This window comes from Rhipicephalus microplus, chromosome X (genome assembly GCF_043290135.1).
Source record: "Rhipicephalus microplus isolate Deutch F79 chromosome X, USDA_Rmic, whole genome shotgun sequence".
NCBI classification, from domain to species: domain Eukaryota; kingdom Metazoa; phylum Arthropoda; class Arachnida; order Ixodida; family Ixodidae; genus Rhipicephalus; species Rhipicephalus microplus.
In genome coordinates this window covers 22,074,336-22,095,628 of record NC_134710.1, presented here as the reverse complement: position 1 = coordinate 22,095,628, position 21,293 = coordinate 22,074,336, and the positions used below count along the sequence as shown (strand labels likewise).

Here is a 21,293-nt window from a genome sequence, read left to right as displayed (position 1 = left end):
TTGCAGCGCATTGAAGCAGGAGCAAAAGCAACCACAGCCTCTTTTCGCGTCATCTGGTGGCGAGCGAAACAACTAGCCATTGGTCATAGGGAACCGGTGGCAAGATTCACGGATGATATGAGCATAGCTGTGATGAAACTATACTTCTATGCATGTGAAACTTGTCAACCAAACGCAAGTGTGTCTCTGTGAAGTGCCCGAATGATGGTTGGGTCTAGTCCCTTAAGAGTCCTGGCAAAAAAGTCTACTGATCAGCTTGTGCACAGGACGCTTCGCAACTTTCTTCTATGCTGGAGGTATGGATGTGGGTAGGCGATGTGCAATTAGCTTCCTTTAGATTTAGCGATTCTGTAAACCATGGGCTTGTGTCAGCTTTGACAAGGTAGATTCATTTTGATTTCATTTGGGCTCAGTATATGAGAGCCATGAAAAATGAAAAAGTGTGTTGCGAACCTTGCAACACGGGTTGCATGTGCTACATGTTTCAGCTGTACTTTCACTACAGAATTTATTTAGCATACATGATGAAAAGCTGTACAGACATAATTGCAGGCCACAACTTCCATTTGCATTTAAATTAACATGAACAAAGAATTTATTTAGTATACCTGTTAGCCTAATGTCAGTAAAATGGATGTTATTCCTAGCCATTTGATGAGGTATGTAGTTTCAAGATATACATTAGATTAAGCTACGTGTGCTTAGGGTTAATTACTAGTTTTTCAATGAAACAAGTCGGGACGAGGAGGGGAGGGCTGCACTAATAGGGACCTGGTGAAATGAGTTTTCTTTTTTGCGGAATCTTCAATACAAATCTATCGTTTCTTTATTGTTTTGGCTGCTTGAAGCGGTAATTTAGCTAGCTACGTGATGTTCGTAACACTTCTTCTTTCAGAGAATCTACTCGCCACAGCTAATTGTCACACTTTACGCAGATCAGGTAAGCTACTCGCAACCACCGCGAAATTGCTTCATATGAAATTCGTGTTCCATACAGTGTGACAGGCTTTGTGCGTGCCTCGAATCATATAAAAATTTCTAACCTGATGATTTGGAATGACTCGGGACATAGAGATGACCCGACAGGGACGCAGTGGGACACAGGATGCTGTATAAAAAGTCAGGACAGACCTGCCAAATTTGAGACAATTGCAACCGTACGTGTGCTGCGTAGTGGGCAGTTTCAGAATAGGGTATGCAAAGATAGCGTTCGTTGGGCACATATGCTGTTTCTGCCACTTATTGTGAGTATACGCAAGATGATGGCGCACGACGCGTGCCCAGTAGTCAGTTTTACAATGAGGTACGAAAATATTAATCTGCAGAAATTGAAAGTAATGTATACAACATCCTCGGGAGAGAACAGCTCTTCAAGATGGACAGCAGTGCACTTGAAGTTGTAAAAGAGTATGTCTATTTAAGACAGGTAGTGACCGCGGAGCTGAACCACGAGATTAAAGTAACTAGAAGAATAAGAATGGGGTGGAGCACATTCAGCAAGCATTCTCAAATCATGAGTGGTAATCTGCCACTAATCCTCAAGAGGAAGGTATATAACAACTGCATCTTGCCGGTACTTAACGACGGAGCAGAAACTTGGGGGCCTACAAAAAGGGTTCAACCTAAATTGAGGACGACCCAGTGAGCAATGGAAATGAAAATGGTAGAAGTATCCTTAACAGACAGAAATAGAGCAGAGCAGGTCAGGGAACAAACAGGGGTTAAATATATGATAGTTGAAATCAACAACAAGAAGAAATCAATATGGGCACATGAGATGCAGGCAGGATGACCGCTGATCATTAATGGTAACTGACTTCATTTCAAGAAAAGGCAAACGTGTGAGGGGGAGACAGAAAGATAGGCGGGCAGGTGAGGTTGAGTGCTTTTAGCCAGTTTGCCGGTGTCCCTCAACGACAGTTGTTAAAAAGCATCACATAGTGCAAGCCACTAATCACTCCTGAACATACCAAGATGATTAAACGCAAAAGTAAGCTTTTCAGACATTTTATGGTTACCTGTGTTCCTGTCATTATCCCGTATGCTCGAAGGTGTTAAATCTTATAGAAACAAAAAAAAAACAGTTTCACTAATCGAAACCATTTCGAAACAGTTTTTTTCATAAAAACACAATTAACTTGAAATTGTTTTGGAAATATCTAAACGACACATTTATAAGCAAAATGAAAGGAAACACCCTTAGTGAGCTAACCATCGAAGGTAATGCGGTCTCAGGGACGCAATAAGCTGACAAGTTTAACAAATTTTTTACAAGGTTTACACCTACTGGATGCCCACAAAGAGCTCTTAGTTCTGTTTCTAACACTGTTAGTGAGTTCGTAGTATTTTAAGACTCTGATAAACATGAGATTTTTCTGCACTGATCAACCTTCAAACGACCTCCGCTAAAGATTACAATGGGCCCCAAATAAAACCAATCAAGTTTGTCGCTGACATTTTAGCTCTTTGTTAAGTACACATATTTAAACAATGCATTGCATCGGCAGAATTGCCCAAAGGTATGAAAATGGTGAAGGTTTCTGTCATTTTCAAAAGTGATGAAAAAAATATTTTATCTGGTTATCGTCCAATTTCTGTACTGCCATTATTTTCAAAAGCCTTTGAAAAGGTTTTGTTTAGGAGAATGGTCAGTTTTTTGTGACAAACATTCAATGATAAAAATTTTCAGTTTGGTTTTTGTAAAATGAAATCAACCTAGTCTGCTTTGCTTTTACAAAAAGAAATTATTTTGCGTACTATTTACCAGAAAAAAAATTAATGCTTGGAATATTCATAGATTTTAATAAGGAGTATGACCTTTTAAATCATGAGATTGATTCATAAGCTGAATAAGTACAGTATACGAAGTCCTTGTCTTGACATTTTTCTGTAGTGCTTAAATCAACCTGGCCAAGCCAGTTGCTGTTGATGGCCAGTTACCGGTTATACAGTCAACCAAATGCAGTGTTATCCAAGCTAGCCTGCCCGGTCCTTTAATTTTTTATTTCTGTATTAATGACATAATCAGCATTTCAAGTGACCCACAGTTCATTCTTTATGCCAATGATACAAGCATAAATCTTGGTGGCCACACCCCCAAAGAGCTTATACAGAGAGGAAATGTTGTTCTTAAAGTATCTTATGAGGGGCGTTACGCAGAACAGCTTACCCCTTACATACATGCGATTTTTGTAGTGTCGCTTCAAACAGCCACTTTGCCGATAGACTGGCTTCATGCCAAGATCCTTCCTATTCATAAAGGGGGCAACAGGCTACTTGCGAACAACTACAGGCCCATCTCGCTGACTAGTTAGTATTGTAAAATGATGGAGCATGAAGAAAAAGAATAAATGTGCGTAGCCTAGGTCTGGGAGAGAACACGAGGAAGTTGATGCTAAGGGCAAGATGGCTCTTTGTCTGATTTATCACGTTAGCACATAGTTTTCTTACAGAGCATACTATAAACAAGACGATCAGCACCTACTTAGAAGACAACAACCTACTTTACTCCGAACAACACGGATTTCGTAAAGGCCTCTTTACCATACCTGAACTTCTCGAAATTGTGCATGACATAGCTACCGTAATTAACTCGGTACTTCAGGCTGATGCAATATTTATAAACTTCTCTAAAGGATTTGACAAGGTATCCCATCATAAACTAATTTACAAACTGAAGGCTATCGGGATTGAATTCAGTATAGTACAATGGATAGCCGTCTACCTTTCAAACCGCAGCCAGCACAATAAAATGATTGATGCTGAATCTGGGAAGTTAGACATTCACTCAGGCTTTCCACAGGGGTCTGTGCTAGGCCCCATTCTATTTCTGATTTTCGTTAACGACATTCATTCTTACGTTGAACTTGATGTAACGGTGAGACTCTTTGCGGGTGACTGCGTCATTTATACCACAGTACAAACAATAGATGACCAAATCCGGCTAAATCCCTCCCTCAATAACATTTCCAGATTGTGTCACAAGTGGGGAATAGAAATAAATGTAGAAAAAACTTTGTACATGCATATTACCCAAAAGAGGGCACCCTTGAAATTTGTGTATCAGCTAATGGGACTACATGTAGCTGAGGCCACTTCAGTGAAATACATGGTCATTACCATCATGAACACATGAAAATGGAACGATCACATTAACCATACGTGCACAAAAGCATACAGATAGTTGGCTTATCTTTGCAGAAAACTTGCTCTAGCACCTGTCAAAGTCAGACTAACAAGTAACAAAGCCCTTGTACAGCCAATTCTTTAATACGGCAGTATTGTCTGGAACTCACACCAAATTTATCTTCTTAACCAACTGGAGGGAATTCAAAATAAAGCACTTGAATTTGTGTATTCCCAGTATTCACATGGTGTTAGCATATCCGCTCTACGCAATAAGGCAAACATTTAGACTTTGGCGATCCTGTGTTGCATTGCTGCCTTGAAATTTCTCTATCTACTTTATCACAACAGCATCAATATGAACAAGCACGAGTACTTAAAACCACCATATCAGCGCTCAGCAAGAACAAACCACAACAAAAGTATCAGGCCTTTTATCCCCCACTGCAATCTGCTCACTCATTTGCTGCTCACTCTGCTCAAATCTGCTCACTCATTCGCTGCTGATCTAGAGATATATTTTGACCAGTAAGTAGCGACCTCGTACATAACAGTGCAACTATTCATGGAATGTACTTCTTTGATTATATGCCATGCGCAGTTTTCATTCGCAGAGTAGTCAAAAGTGTGCTTTCCTCTGTTAGTCTCTGCTGTGTTTTTTCGTTTCTTTTTTTCTCAATATGTAGTCTTATCTAGTCATCTGTATAGTTATCCTCTCTTGTTTTGATTTTTACCAACTACCTTTTGTTATAAATATTAAATTTGTTCTTTGGTAAATGTGTAAATATATAGTAACCATTCTGTATCCTTTTGGACCCACTCCTGTAAGAGCCTGTTAAGGCTTATAGTTTGAATAAATAAAAATAAATAAAATGAACAGCTCATAGGTACTAAAATAACTAGAGCTGTCTTCTTTTAGCCTATATATATAGTGGTTGCCTCTACAAACCGTCTAGTGCTTTGCGGTAATCAAATAGACATGACAGATTCTTTTATGTCACATGGTATAGCATTAGATTCATCAATGAGGTGGACAAATCACGTAGCTCCCATCCAAGAGAAATTGTATCAGGCAGTTGGTTTTCTTTCCAGATGACGTTTTGATTTTCCGTAAAATCAAGGTTCTTTGCGCTGTTGTAGAACCCAACTCTCATCACTCGGCGCCCGAGATGCACCCCCTGAGGTGGTATAGCAAAGTGGGAGACGAAACGTGCCGCCGCTATTCGAATGCAGCGATCGACTTCCTGGTCGCTTGAAGATGAAGCGGAAATGCTGGAGAGAAGTTCTAGTTGGCTGAGAAAAACTTCTATTTACAGACTGCACAAAAGTTACATATGTAAGGACATGAAATTAAAAAAAAAAACACTTTGGAAACGAACCGTCTTCTGTAGGGTGACCCTACGGGATTCGGCAGAGCCGACGGTGCCTAACACCTCAAGCCCTGTTCCGAACACCTGGCGGAACTTCGGGGCCTCTTCTTATCCTCTCGGTGCTCCGCCCTTACACAGCTCTCAGCAAATCGTTGCCTGCTTGTCCACTGATAGGACAGTACACTTGGTCGATGAAAAACTCGCCACGAGGACGCAACCTTCATGCATGTGTGAGGGCTTATACCCTCACCTCAAATAACACAACAACCAAAATGTAAATAAAACAGAACTAGAAAAAGTCATAGAGGCTTGGGCAAGCTCTGCAGTGCACAATTATCTAGACTTAAAGCTACATGTACTGGGCTTTGGTGGCCATAAAACAGCTTCCCCATAACACGTCAACATCTTGACGACAGGGCAACAAACTGCCTGAGGAACCGCTCGCTGACCGCCTGTGGTTCCACTTACGAGCTCATTTGAGCGGGAGCATTCGAAGACATGCCCCTGCAACAATACGCACCAAATCGCCGACTGGGCATCCGATCATCGCGACATCAGCCACGCTCACACGTGTTGCCAGCCTACCCGCTTCCGAGAGCTACTGGAGCTAAGCCAGACCGGGACAAAAGGTTTTCGGTGACCTCCGAGTTTTCGCAACGCGCGCCGCCTCGAAACAGCGTGCGTAAACACAGCATGCGGCTGGGCTTCAGATGAACCGAAGTGAGGAGTCGCCAAGCCGCCCTAGGTCTTGGAAGAGGCCCAATGATGCGCCGACTGCCAGTGCCGTGAGACAATTAGTGCGTCGACACAATGACGTTTATAATCCCACCGCTTTTGTTGCCCAAGAGGCAGTTTGTTTCCTTTTCCCTACTTAACAGGAGCTCGAAACGCTCGGCCTTCTCTGGCGCTGCAGAACTATGCGGGGTACCATGCTGGCGCTGTACTGTCTGTGTTCACGGCAAATCTAGTCGGACGCACCTCGACCGAGTGCCATTAAAGCAATGCTGCCTGCCAATGGCTGACCTGCCTCCCCAAGCTCACAGCACAAAAAAAAAGAAAGAAATAACTGCCATGCAATCAATTTTAACCGCGGTCCTACACCACTTTAAGGTAACAATCTATAATGCTGTGTTTCAATTGCACATAAATTATTGCCATTTGGTTTGGGGCACGATATCACAAACTAACCTTAACAGACTACTTGTACCACAAAATAAGGCCACGAGGCATATTGCTGGCATTGGTTTCGGAGCACACAATAGAGAATTTTTTCCTAAATATAATATTATCCGTGTTACCATTACTTTTGAACACCGGCTATTGAATTGCCTTGGGTTTTCTCAATCTCTCGTAAAAGATTCCTTGATATATTAGCTAGCTTAACCTTAAAAGACAAAGCTGTTTGTACAAGAAGTGCTGATAAGTGGACTCTTTCTCATACGCGAATTGGCTACAGAAATCAAACCCTCCAATTTTTTCTGCCAATGACTTTGAACAAATATAAAAAAAAATGATAGTCGCCTACTCACCCTAACATGTAGAGAGAATAAAAAAAGATTTTGTAAGGTACAGTGTATAGGTCTTTTGTTTTTGTTTCTGTGTGTACACTTATGCTAATGGAGTAATTCTTTTTTGTTACTATCCTTTTTTATTAATTTCTTGCATGTCACGTTACCCCTGTATGTGCAATGTATTTCAGCTTTTGCTCGTTGACTATGTTTTCGTTTCTTCTGCCTTGTGTATTACATGAATGTATTTCTATTGGGCCTCAGTTGCACTCAAACTATAGTTCTGGAGCTTTTTGTCTAAGGTCCCTCCCCCTCCTGTATGGAAAAAATAAAGACAATTACAATTACAAAAGTAGGTATATGGCAGCTGTATCTTACCAATATATATACTTACCTAAGGGGTAGAAAGTTGGACGCTCACGAAAAGGGTGCAACTTAAACTGAGGACCATGCAGATGGTTGTGGAAAGGAAATAATAGGTATAATATTAAGGGACAAGGATATAGCACTGTGGGGCAGGGAACAAACAGCTGTTAAAGACATCTTGATCAAAATCAACAATAAATGAACATGGTTGGGGCATGTCGCTAGAAGCCAAATTAAACACTGGCCATTAAGAGTAACAATGCCATTAATAATAACCGATGTGTATTAAAACCATCCACACCAACTACACTAAAACCTCAACATTAGAAACTCAGATATAACGAATTATTGGTTATTACAAAGCAAATCCCAAATATTATTGCCATTAATACAATACTATAGATGAACATTTATAACAATTTTTGGATATAATGAAGTTATTTTTGTGGCATATGTGGCTGTTAAAATGAGGTTTTAGTCTACACACTTGTTGGCATATAAAACACTCGTCTGCCCCACATTAGAATATGCCGCAATTATATGGGACATCCTCACTAAAACCAATGTAGGAAAACTAGGAAGCTTAAAAAAAAGCAGTCAGATTTATCTACAATATGTGTGGGCACATTCAATCATTAACCGCACACCTAACATTTGATGAGCATGTTTTATTGCTAAAAAAAAGCAGCTTATGGCATTATAATACTAATTAAAGTTTGCCATTTCTTCAATACAAAAACACTAATCTCTCTTTACTATGTATATCACAGGCTTGTACGAATAGTGAATTTTATGTTTGAAGCAAATAGTTATTTGGGTCGAATAATTTTGAATCTAATTCGAATAGTATCTATATCACATATTATAAATGAAAAAGGGTACATTTGTCATTAACAAACTAACCTGCACAATATTTTTAAAATATTGAAACAAGGGCTGGGCAAAGGCCTTCTTTTGGATGAAAAAAAGTGGCAACAACTTTGAATAGACGCAGGATTTGCCTTTTGATACAGTCCTGTGATAGCCAGTACAATATGCTACAATTTAAAATTTTTTATACTTAGAGCATATAAGTTGGTATGTAGAGCTTGTAAACTAAAAATAAGATAAACAGAAATACAGAATGGAGGCAAGGCTAATTCAATAAAACCTTGGAGTGGGGCTTTGCTGCAGTGCATATTCCTCCTGAATATGTGTTTTGACTGTTTAGCACCACTTCACTGCAGCAACGTTATTCTAACATGCGAACTAGTACGCTTGGATAAGCGTTTTTCGGTTTAGCACCCCTACACTGCAGTAAAACCACCTTTACAAAGTGTTACATGTGGATTAATATGCACTTATTCGTTCGTTTTGAATAATTAAAAAGTTTCAATAATTTCAATTTGATTCAAAACGAATTTGAATACCACAATATTTTTTGAATATTCAAAGCATTTGAATGTTTTAACAACAACAGGATAGTATGTAATTAGCAAAGGAGTTTAACAGAGATCTGCACAGTAGCCAGCACAACCACGACCTTAATATAAGAACTAGCAGTAACCCAGATGACACCCCACCAGTACTGATAGAAGAAGTCAGAAAAGCCTTGGAGAGCATGCAATGCGGCAAAGCTGCTGATGAGGATCAGGTAACATCAGATCTGCTGAAACATGGAGGACAGATTGTGTTCGAAAAACTAGCGAGCCTGTTTACGAGGTGTCTCCTTACGGAAAGAGTACCAGAATCTTGGAAGAATGCTAACATCATCTTAATACATAAGAAAGGAGATGACTATGACTTGAATAATTACAGGCCAATCAGCTTGCTCTCCATAGTATACAAGCTATTTACAAAGGTAATTGCTAACAGAATTAAGGAAACATTAGAATTAAATCAACCAAAGAAACAAGCAGGATTTCGAACAGGCTACTCAACAATCGACCACATTCATACTATTGATTGATGTGTGGGGTTTAACGTCCCAAAACCACCATATGATTATGAGAGACGCCGTAGTGGAGGGCTCCGGAAATTTTGACCACTTGGGGTTCTTTAACGTGCGCCCAAATCTGAGCACACGAGCCTACAACATTTCCGCCTCCATCGGAAATGCAGCCGCCGCAGCCGCGATTCGATCCCGCGACCTGCGGGTTAGCAGTCGAGTACCTTAGCCACTAGACCACCGCGGCGGGGTTACATTCATACTATCAATCAGGTAAGAGGGAAATGCTCAGAATATAGCGAACCACTATACATAGCCTTCATCGATTACGAGAAGGCATTTGACTCAGTAGAAATATCAGCAGTCATGCAGACACTGCAGAATCAGGTCGTCGACGAAGCACATATAAACAACCTGGAATAAATCTACAGGGGATCAACTGCTACCATAGTGTTCCAAAAAGAAATCAACAGAATACAAATCCACGAGGGTGTAAGGCAAGGGGATACAATGTCTGCAATGCTATTTATCACAAGCTTACAGGAAGTTTTCAAAGGCCTAGAATGGGAACAGTTAGGCATAAGAGTTAATGAAGAGTACCTTAGTAACCTGCGCTTCGCTGATGACGTTGCATTGCTGAGTAACTCAGGGGGCGAATTGCAACTCATGATAACGGAGTTAGGCAAAGAGAGCAGAAAAGTAGGTATTAAAATTAATCTGCAGAAAACAAAAGTAATGTACAACTTCTGAAGAGAACAGCACTTCGAGATAGGTAATAGTGCACTTGAACTTGTAAAAGACTATGTCTACCGTACTTAGGACAGGTAATAACCGCGGAGCCGAACTGCGAGACTGAAGTAAGTAGAAGAATTAGAATAGGGTGGAGCACATTTGGCAAGCACTCTCTAATCATGACAGGTAGATTGCCGCTATCCCTCATGAGGAAGGTATATAACAGCTGCATCTTGCCGGTACTTACCTGCAGAGCAAAAACTTGGAAGCTTACAAAGAAGGTTCAGCTTAAATTGAGGATGACACAGCGAGCAATGGAAAGAGAAATGGTAGGTCTAACCTTAAGAGACAAGAAGAGAGCAGAGTGGATTAGGGGACAAACGGGGGTTAAGGATATCATAGTTGAAATAAAGAAGAGGAAATCGACATGGGCCGGGCATGTAGCGCGTAGAGAGGATAACTGCTGGTCATTAAGGGTAACTAACTGGATTCCCAGAGAAGGGAAGCGGGTTAGGGGGAGACAGAAGGTTAGGCGGGCAGATGAGATTAAGAAGTTTGCGGGTATAAATTGGCAGCAGCAAGCACAGGACCGGGTTAACTGGCGGATCATGGGAGAGGCCTTTGTCCTGCTGTGGACATAGTCAGGCTGCTGATGATGATGATGAAATGCTTGGTAGTAAATGATCTTACTTATACCAAGCATACACTGCTTCTAATTTCATAGTTCAACAAGATGCCTTTGATGGTACGCTCAACAGAACAAAGCTGGGCTAATTGTGAGCATTTTGAGTTGGTCACATTAATGCACAATATTATTGATGATTTGCTGTGAATTCAATGAATTCTGGCAACACACTATTTCAATGATGTCCCAAATTTTTTTAGCTTCATCATGAACTCTTTGGTTACCACGAAATAAATAGGCAGTTTTCAGAGGTCACACTAGATCTTTTTAGCAGAAGGAACTACCACACCTAATATTTTATAGTTGACACTTGCGAGGCGCTGTTTGAACATAAAGAACACAAAAAGCAAAGGGAGTGCAAACTAACAACTGTTTACTTGTGGACACATTGCAAATATATACGGGTGTTTTTCGCGTTCAAACAGCACGTCGCAAGTGTCAACTATGCACAACCAACTAGCCCCTATGCTGGCCCTCCTAGTTAATTGTTTATGTAAGACATAAAATAAAAAAAAAATGAATGAACTTTTCATGCACACAAGTTTCATTTACAAGGTGTATGCTTTGCGAGTGATATAAATTTACGAAGTGAAGATTGTGAAACAAAACCGAATAGAGTTTGTAGAGACACATTGCTATCTACTAATAAAAGAATATAACAGAAATTATAATATATACAACATGTGCTGCTATCTAAAAAGAAGTTCCCCCACAAAAGTTTTACTGTAAGCAGTACAATGAATGTACCATGTGCCAGCAGCTCCTCGATGTAAAGCATAATGTAATGTTGTCTATATTGCAGTAAACTCTTTGTTTTGAACTTCGTTTTGTAGGCACAGTCGTATATCATAAAGTTGTTACTAAAACGCACACTCAGATAGCCTGAACTGCAAAGCAAAACTCACTGATATTGCGGGCTGGTTTTAGATGTTCTAGGAGTCAAAGTCTGACTAAAATTCAGCATCCTAAGACTCACTGCAGCTTGTTAAAATGATAAAATCAGCCGCAAACACCTTGAAATGCCTATACCTGTGGTCTTTCGATGCCTGCACGCACTGCATACAGTGGTGGCCATGTTCACTTGCCACTTAGATGGTCATACAACTTCGAGGGGTGTTAAAGAATGAAAACTATGAGAATAAAAATAAACCACATGAAAAGAAAAATACAGCAGTCAGTTCTTCTTTATGACGGACAGCTCATTGTGTCTGTGAACGGTACGGAATGTTTCAAATTCAGAAATTCAAACAGTCCATAGAGGGCTATCAATGCCCTATGGGTGCAGCATGGAGTTATTTTGAGATGTAAAGATTTCAGGACCAAGTCTTGTATGTATATTATGCCTTTTTTTTAAGTTATGAGAAAGCCGCCCATATGTTGTTGAATAAACCACATTACTTATGAAAGAAGCAGCTTTTATGTTATGGAAGAAACCACACTAACACATTATTTAGCAAACTATCTTTATACAGAAAAGTTTATACAGGTAAACAGCACACCAATGCTGTACATTTGGCAATATTGCCTACTGGGTCACAAAGTGAACTTTTCAGAGTAAAACTTCACTTTTTAGCAGAAGTCCGGAATAAGTAGCAGTGTCAGCAGGACGTCACATCACACCTAACTTGATGCTTACATTACTTACATAATGCTCCGACTGTTGTCCCATATACCAGGGCAACTTATGCAGCATTGTTTTAGGTTTAGTAGCTACAGTACTTGCTGTCAGACATGGCTGAAGAGCGTTGCAATAGAAATGGAGCCATCAGCTGATGCAGTAGCACAAGTGCTGCAGTCCACGGCGGGTGACCAATCCACAGTAACAACATGACTCTTATGGCTACCGACAGAAAGGACATTGGTAAAGCTGCCATTTTCTTCCTGCGTGTAAGTTACAAACAAAAGGTCGTTATTAATGTACACTCCCAAACGTATGACACATAATCAAATCTAACCATGACCCCATTTTTCATATTTGTTTATACACAGAGTTATTGAGTTATTCGTGTCTGCTTTCAGGCATTACCAACTACAAGCTGGTAATGCCAAGGCACTGAACTTACAGAGTGTCCTCACCAGGCCAAATTTCCAATTTTAATGCCACAGTGAAAGTCGTAAAGCAAGGGAGGGCTTAACTGAAGTAATTTTTCAGACCGCTTCATTACTTAACTAGTTGGAAGAAATAAACTGTCTTACTACCATGTAACTAGGCGGTGAGTTTCGCAGCTAAAGCAAACAGCTTTGCTTCAGCTAGCATCCACAAACCATGCACACTCCTGTGTTCTCCCAACTGCTGTAGCCTAGGAAGCGCATTATGTACACATAACAAGCCCCACTCCCTCTTTCAGTCAGTTCCTCTTCTGCGACATGTTGCATTTATAGTGGAGGCATTGCATACTTCTTTTAGGCTTGTGCGAATATTCAAATAAATACTATTGTATTTGAATTCACTTTGATTCAAACTTAATTGGTTGAAAATTTTGAATTATTCGAAATGAACGAATTGGTGTATAGTAGCTTGCATAACCCTCTGTAAAGGTGTTTTCACAGCAGTGGAGAAGTGCTAAGCCGTGACAGCACCTATTCAAGTGTATATTAATCCGCACGTAACCCCTTGTAAAAGTGCTTTGACCTCTAGCAGAGGAGTGCTAAATCACGAAAACACGTCATCAGGGAAAACTCGCAATCCCGCGAAGCCCTACTTCAAGGTTAAATGAACATATTGCCCTCTTTAAGTATAAAAGCTTGTTATACTGGCTTATATGCTTCAAGTGAAACAAATTATATATCATATTTTACAGGTTGTTGCTTTCATTATACTGAAAGTTGAATCCTGCTACTATTCAAAGTTGTTTCCACTTCCTTGAAACCAAGAAAAATGGTATTTGCACAGGCTGCACAGGCTTTGTTTCAATAAAAAAATATTGTGCCGGTTAGCAGGGTCCTGACAAATATGCCCATTTTTAAAAATCATATGTGATATATGCTACTAGAATTTGATTTTAAATTATTCAACCAAAACTGCTCTTAGCTTCAAACCTAAAATTTACTATTCGTACAAGTCTACTTTTTTTATATTTGTTTGTGCACTTGTTCTTTTCTTTGCTCTACTTTCAATCTTTACTTCCCCTCTTCTCTCCCCTTGTGGAGGATAGCAAAGTGAATGATATTTTTTTGGTTGGCCTTTCTGCCCTTTTTTTTTTTAAACTACCTCTCGTTTTCTTCACACTGGAAAAAGGACCAAATTCATGGGCGGTGGTCAGTGAGATTCCAAGGAACACCTGTTATGTCAACATGCGTGTGTGTAACTTTTATTCCCTCTGTAAGCACGAGTCCCTAAAAAAAAATTAATAGATAATCAAGTAAAAAAATGAGTGCAGCCTCATTTTAAATTTTGACAATTTTTGCGGTGTGCACACATTTCATAGTTTGCAGAATCAATAGACGCTAACTAATCTATGCAAGGCATTTGTCTATTTTCAGTGCCCAAACCCCTTAGTCCTTTCGCAACTGTCATGCCAAAATCACCTAAACTTTTTTTTCCACTCAATTTATAGAGCTTTCTTTTTTCTGAATGGAATGGCACTATTCTTTCAATTCAATAATGTTCCCATATTTCACTAATCATGCAAATCTATATATATATATATATATATATATATATATATATATATATATATATGTGTGTGTGTGTGTGATTCCATGTAAGATCCAACAAAGCATTGCTGGTCGACCTCTTGAATTTATTTTAAAATTTCATATTTTGTTGCTTGATGAGGGGAGACAAGAGATCTGCAATTATAGTTTTGCTGGAAAAAATTTTTTAAAAGCACAGGAAATGAATAATGATGAAGAGATGGAGTGCCAGACTCACCTCTGCTATTCTTTCTGACTTTGGCAATGAATTACACAAAATATATTAAAGCTACACACCTCACATTTGTTCTAATAAATATATGCATATTCTAGCTTGCGTTGGGTTATTTTACTCTTTTCTGGGTAGTAGAGATATTGTTATGATAAATCTCAAATTAGACCCAGAAAATGTCATCTTGCCTACTTTTCACGTCTTTATTTATGGACCGCTAGCCTTTTAAGAAACTGAAGTATAGGCCTGCATTCCATACACTTTAACAGGCATGAAGACCTATCTGCAATTGCCTATCTTTGCGCAGGGGCATTATTCAATCGGCCGTAACTGCTAGAGAAACCACATTCTGCAACATGTTTTTATTGATTGTGAAAGCTGAAGTGCAAGAGAATAAGTGGAGAAAGCTTTAAAAACATCAAAAATGAGTTTTTTTTAATCATGGTCAGAATTTTTATTTGTTTGCCGTTTTCTTAAAGTTAGCACATTTATATCTTTTTATTGAAAAGTTGATTGATTGATATGTGGAGTTGAACATCCCAAAACCACCAAATGATTATGAGAAATGCCGTAGTGGAGGGCTCTCGAAATTTCGACCACCTAGGATTCTTTAATGTGCACCCAAATTTGAGCACACTGGCCTACAGCATTTTCGCCTCCATCGAAAATGCAGCAGCCGCAGCCGAGATTCAATTCTGCCACCTGCAGGTCAGCAGCTGAGTACTTTAGCCACTAGACCACTGCAGTGGGGCCTTTATGGAAAAGTGTAATTAATGTGGGCTCAAGAAGTTTTATAGATAAGCATGCTGAGAATGTAAGGTGGGATTTTCGGTGCTCTGTCGCACGCCCTTTTTGAAATAAAGGCCTGCAAAGTAGGCAAGAAAACGTTTTCCGAGTCAATTTTGAGGGTTTTTTTCTTAAAATATGTACACTACCTAGAGAAGCTAGAAATAACTGAACGCAAGCGAAAACATGCATACACTTAGCTAAACGAATTTGAGGTATGTAGCTTTAATATTGTTACGTACATACACGAAGAAAAAGAAGCGTATACGCTGAACGCACTTATCGCCCAGAGCGAGAGAGGAAGAGGATCAGGAGGATCTTTTAACCAGTCGGACGCTTCTGAGCTGCCCCTCACGACCTAATAAACGGCCCCTTTCAACGTCTACCAGTCTCTTTCAAACGTAACAATATATTTTGTGCAATTCATCGCCAAGGTGAGAAAAAACAGCAGAGCTGGCAAGCGTGGCACTCCACCTTTTTGTCATAACTGATTTACTGTGCTTCAAAAAAACTTTTTCCAGCAAAACTAATTGCAGATGTCTTTTTTCCACTCATCCAAGCAACAATATATAAAATTTCAAAATAAATTTTGGAGGTTGACCAGCCATGCTTTGTGCGATTTCACATGAAATCACCCACATATAAATCAAAAGTGGCTTTACTGCAGGGCAATACAATAAAAATGGCAACAAAATAAAAGGCGAGACACTAATGTTCCAACATTGACAAAAGTAGCAATCTAGAATCGAGGAACCAGTATGTTTTTGAGTTGGTTCTGAGTAGGACCAATATTTGTTGATGACGAGTATAGATGTCATTGGCCATATTTTTTTTACAAAATCTCATGACAACTATATTATTCGTCAATGGCCGTGAAAGGGTTAAATAGCTCATGCCCTAATGTCTTGTTTGTGAATCAAATAGCAAAGCATGATCTATGAGCTGTTACATAAGCAGTTGAGAAAAAAGAACTGATGAACCTATCATATGCATGTTTGACAATACTTGGCAAAGGATATACAAATACACACACAATACGAAAGTGGCTCTCCCATGTCTGTTTCTTTTCCAGTGCATTTGATGTGCTTGTGAATGTGTACATGCATATGCATGCACTTCAACTACTTCATTACTACGTAAACCTTACATGTAACTCATTCTTACAGTTACCAAACTCTCTTGAAAGTAAGAGGAAAACATGAAAAACTCAGCAAAAAGTTTAACTCTGCCAAGCTAATATACCAGCTTAAAGCCTTACCATCACCACATTCACATTCTTTGTTCACTACAGGACAGATGTCTCTCCCAAAACTCTAAAACTCTCCACAAAGCATAACTAATCTCCAACCAACAATTGCTTGCAGTACAAACAAATATTTCAGCACATCAATTAGTGGTGTACAGGGCAGACACATTTCAAGAAGAAAAGAAAATGCTCAGGGTCATCATGATGCACGCTGCCATGATTCTAGTCTCTTTGTCATCTCCCCCAATTCCCATGTAGCTTTCAGCGTGCCCGTAGAGATGAAAGGAGAGAGAAAGCATTCGAAGCGTGCAGCCAATCTTTGTAACTCTGCTTGTGCGTAACGGATTCAACAAAGTTTCGTGGCAATCAAATTGTGAGGCAAACTCTGATAGTGAGGTCATTGAATACCTATTTACTTACAAAAGTGTTGTGGCATCATACTTAAAAGGCAGACTGTAACCAAATTATTTTAATTTTGGATTCACTTGTAGCTTATAAATATAAAGTATATTATGACAATTAGTTTGGTACAACTGCTTGAATCAGCATTTATTGTAGTACTTACTTTTTTGCCAGCAGTTAAAAAATTGTAATTCAATTAGTTTGAAAGGTCTTTCCCTTTGATAGGTTCATCGCTAAATTTCATTTAATCAGGGATCGAATGAATGTGCTTTAAGTGACAAATTGCATTAAAGATATTCCATATTTGTTGGAATCGTTAACATAAATTTATTACATGCTCTTGATAGGGTCCATAATTTACAGCACAGAGACTGTTTCCCGTTGTTCAATCACCAGTTTTGCTAGTTTTCTACAAAAGATGTACCTTGGAGGCATTTTATGCTATGAATTAAAGCAAACTTTGAAATTTTAAGTGATAGAGGGCAGGAGATGTGAACCGCGGCACCACTTGCAGAACATCAAGTGGTACTGTGACCTTAGGCAAACCCCTTATCCCATTGCCATCTTACACCTCATCTAAATTCTCCAGTGGAAAGAGGTGGAGTGGCCAATGTCCCTTTCTCCACCGTTCAAACTACATTTTAAGATTTATTAACAAAATTCTGGGTTTTTATGCACCAAGACTAAAATGTCCGTTGGTTGGTTGATGGCGTCTATCATAGCCCGAGTCGACTTGGGGTGTTAAGACTTTCCAAAAAGACTCGAACTATGAGAGATGCCATGATACAATCAAACCTCATTGTAACAAAGTTCCAACTTGCATAAAAATAAGTTTGTTATTTCCCGAAATTTGTTACAAAGTGTTATTCCTAACACTGCATCTATTGCACGACTATTTTTCATTTACTTCGTTATAACTGACATTTCGTTATATCTGGGTTCGTTATATCTAGGTTTGAGTGTAGTAAGCTCCATACAATTCTTACCAGTGGCTTTTTAATGTATACTGAAGTCACACAGCTCACGGGTCTGTAGAATTTCTCCTTCGATGGTATGCCACCGCCATGACCGGGATTGAACTTTTGTCTTTTGGGTAAGAAGTTGAGCACTCTAATTTTGGGCCACAGCAGCGGTACAAGGATACATCATTGGAGCCTGCCATAGTGGAAGACTACAAATTAATTTTGATCATCTGGTTTTGATTGATTGATTGATATGTGTGGTTGAACGTCGCAAAACCACCATATGATTATGAGAGACGGCATAGTGGAGGGCTCCGGAAATTTCGACCACCTGGGGTTCTTTAACGTGCACCTAAATCTGAGCACACGGGCCTACAACATTTCCGCCTCCATTGAAAATGCAGCCGCCGCAGCTGGGATTCGATCCCGTGACCTGCGGGTCAGCAGCAGAGTACCTTAGCCACTAGACCACCGCGGCGGGGCGATCATCTGGTTTTCTTTAACGTTCACTAATTTTATGATGCTGGCACAGAGCAACATTATGTTCCTTGTTTGGTGACTTTCAGTTCGCTCCTTGTCAAATAACAGCTGAGATTTCCTGCGCTCGTCTAAAAATCTCACATTAACTAAAGGTCATATGAAAATGAGTTAATGGTTCAGTACATATATGATATCAAAGCATAAGCTTAGTAAAGGTAAGAGAAAATTAGCTCTCAGAATAATTAATCAAAACTAACTGAATAGTGATAGATATGCCTTGAAGATACAGAAATGGATTGATGGGTTCTTCATATATGAACAGAGGTAATTAACACTTGGTTGGTACGTAGTATCCAAGTGTAGGGCTACTTTCCACACATTTAGTTGTTAATTAACATTACTTAAAAGTCTAATTATAATGTCCAAGGCCCAAAGCATGGCTCCCAATGAAGGGAGGATGCCATTTGTGGCGTTGGCACGTCTCCAACACTTGACTCATTAATTACTACAAACTAGTGCGGTGGTTCTCAGATGGGAGCCCGCAGACCTCTGGAGGTCCGTGAAGATAATTCTGGGAGCCCATGAAACCCATCCTCGAAGGGAAAAAATATGCATTTTCTTGGAGGAACACTGTCTCCTGACCGCAGCTCCTTCTGAATTTTCGTATGCCTCACCACTTAAGTGTTGCCATTTTCTTTTCAAGATCCGCCGCCGCAAAAAAACTTTGTGTGCTAGCCTGTCATCTTACATCAAACTTGTGTAATTCATTGATGTTTACAAGTGTGCGGCTGCATTCCTTAGACCCTGATTTGCAACTACGTATCCTGTCTGGCCTATCACGATGTGACACTATCCCACTGTTTCATCTGTGGCTTAGTCACCATCTCGAATGCCCATTCATTTATTATTGGTATGGTAGATAGCTCATCACGTGAAGTCTGCGGGCACAGCGAAACAATGGCGCGCCTTCTCTAGGAGTGCACCCACTTCAACTCGAAAAAAGCGCTCCTTTCATCATCACTTGGCAAGCTGGACCACTGCCCTGCCACAGAGAAGGAAAATCCTAAGGCTCTGGCCTACCCTGTCTTCAACACGAGCCACTTTCACTACATTGTTGCAGTTTCTTCAAGCAAACAAGCTAAAAAAAGTGACTGTTTGCAGACGATATTGCTCTCTAATACTTGGACGGTGCTCCAGTCGTGACTTAGTTTTGTTTGCCTACTGTTACAAACTCTTGTTCTCTTTCATTCTTTTACATCCCATTGCCTCTTTCCAAGTACAGGGTAGCAACCTAGAGACTTCATCTGGCAAACCTTCCTGTCTTTTCTTTATCATTCGCTTGCTCTTTCTCACTACATAACATTCTTGCACTGTGGCATAGCTGACTTGTTTCCTCTTCTCCATAAGATGGCTGCTTTTGTTTCAGTTTTCAATGACACATGGCCCCGGGCATACTTTTTTTAGGCCTGCATGGTTGAAGAACAAATGTAGCTAGAAGCATGTTGAATGTGGCTGCAGACCACGCAACTTATCGACAAGCTGTTGATATCTAAATGACACAGCACTTTAGTTTGACCACTCTTTACGAAGGAGAAATTAAAGGCTATAGTAGTCTGCCTAGACGAAACTAAGCACTGTGTGACTGATTACGTGAGGGAGCATGATCAGATAAACAAAAACAATGACCTGACAAAAATGCTAGCTATGCAAAATTTTTTAGAGATGTCAATTCTTAGAAAAACAAAGATTGGACAAGAACACATACATGTAAATATATCATATTAAGAAAAAAAAGAATTGCCTATTTGATATAAGACCCATATTGTTGCAGAGCTCAATTGCATCCTTTCACCACTGCCCAATTGAATTATGTTGTATGATTCACTTCTTATGATTCGTCAATAATCTTGGTAGTTAAAAATAATGTTTGTGTATCCTTGTGTGGTGATGGGTGTGTGTACCGAGTTCTTTTAGCAGTAGTAATTCCTGTTTTCTTTTTAACAAAAGTTTCTTCAATTGCAAAACGAAATACATATGCATTTCCTTTGTAATGACTAGCCCTTTCCAGGCAGATGACACTTTTTCCTTTTCAGGCCATGCTAAACAGAAATACAAATGCTAGCCCAAAGGGATGCCCTTGTTGTTACGCAGAATTGGCAGATATGTACATAAAAGACATACATACTATATAAGCTACATAGTAAGAAATGCTAGTGAAAGCCGCTCAAGTCAGCGTTTCAATGTGATAATTATGCTGTCACTAACCTTGTATACGATTCCAGAAGTAGGTGCACATGTTAAGATATGCTCACTGTCAGCACCTAGTGAAAAAAGTTTCCCCACAGGCCGGAATCCTTGTGGTCCCATACAGCCAGCATGGAGAGGAAAATCGGACACCTTCTGCCCTGTTTTGTACACATTCCACTGCCTCAGCTGAAAAAGAAGAAGTGAAAACTGAAAACCTGGCAAGGTTGACTCGCTCAAGTGCAATTAGGTTCAAGAGATCCAGGGCAGGCAAAATTGAATACTAGATGCCTGTCAAGTAGCTAACAATACTTTATTACTTTTTTGAAAGGGCTGAGAACTTCATTAAAGGGACACTAAATAATAGTCCCCAGTGCTTTATGTGCCAAAACCAAGATATTCTTTAAGGGGGGACGTGGCAATGAAAGTAGCAAATTTGGTTAAAATGTTCAATTTCTCAATTAACTTTTTTTCTGCAATTATGAGTCCATATTTTACATCATGGTGAAATATTAGACCACAATAAGCAGTAAAAGTTGAGAAAACTCATCTTACTAGTGTGCTGTCATCAAAAACGATGAGAAAATTCGGC

General features: G+C 39.7%; 1 protein-coding gene and 1 long non-coding RNA gene across 2 annotated transcripts in view; one reads left to right on the top strand and one right to left on the bottom strand.

Moving 5' to 3' along the window:
* The first annotated feature begins 303 nt into the window (after positions 1–303).
* Positions 304–21,067, top strand: LOC142777478 (uncharacterized). Its single transcript, XR_012888126.1, has 2 exons — positions 304–940; positions 20,803–21,067. It is a non-coding gene; the product is annotated as an uncharacterized LOC142777478 (long non-coding RNA).
* The window catches only part of LOC119175719 (WD repeat-containing protein 91), a 53,607-nt gene continuing 44,473 nt past the window's right edge, over positions 12,160–21,293 (bottom strand). Inside the window, exons 16-17 of the mRNA XM_037426667.2 lie at positions 20,723–20,890; positions 12,160–12,594 (exon numbers count right to left, since the gene is read on the bottom strand). Of these exons, the coding sequence (XP_037282564.2) occupies positions 12,439–12,594; positions 20,723–20,890 (324 nt within the window). The 3' untranslated portion in view covers positions 12,160–12,438. The remainder of the gene's footprint in view (positions 12,595–20,722; positions 20,891–21,293) is intronic.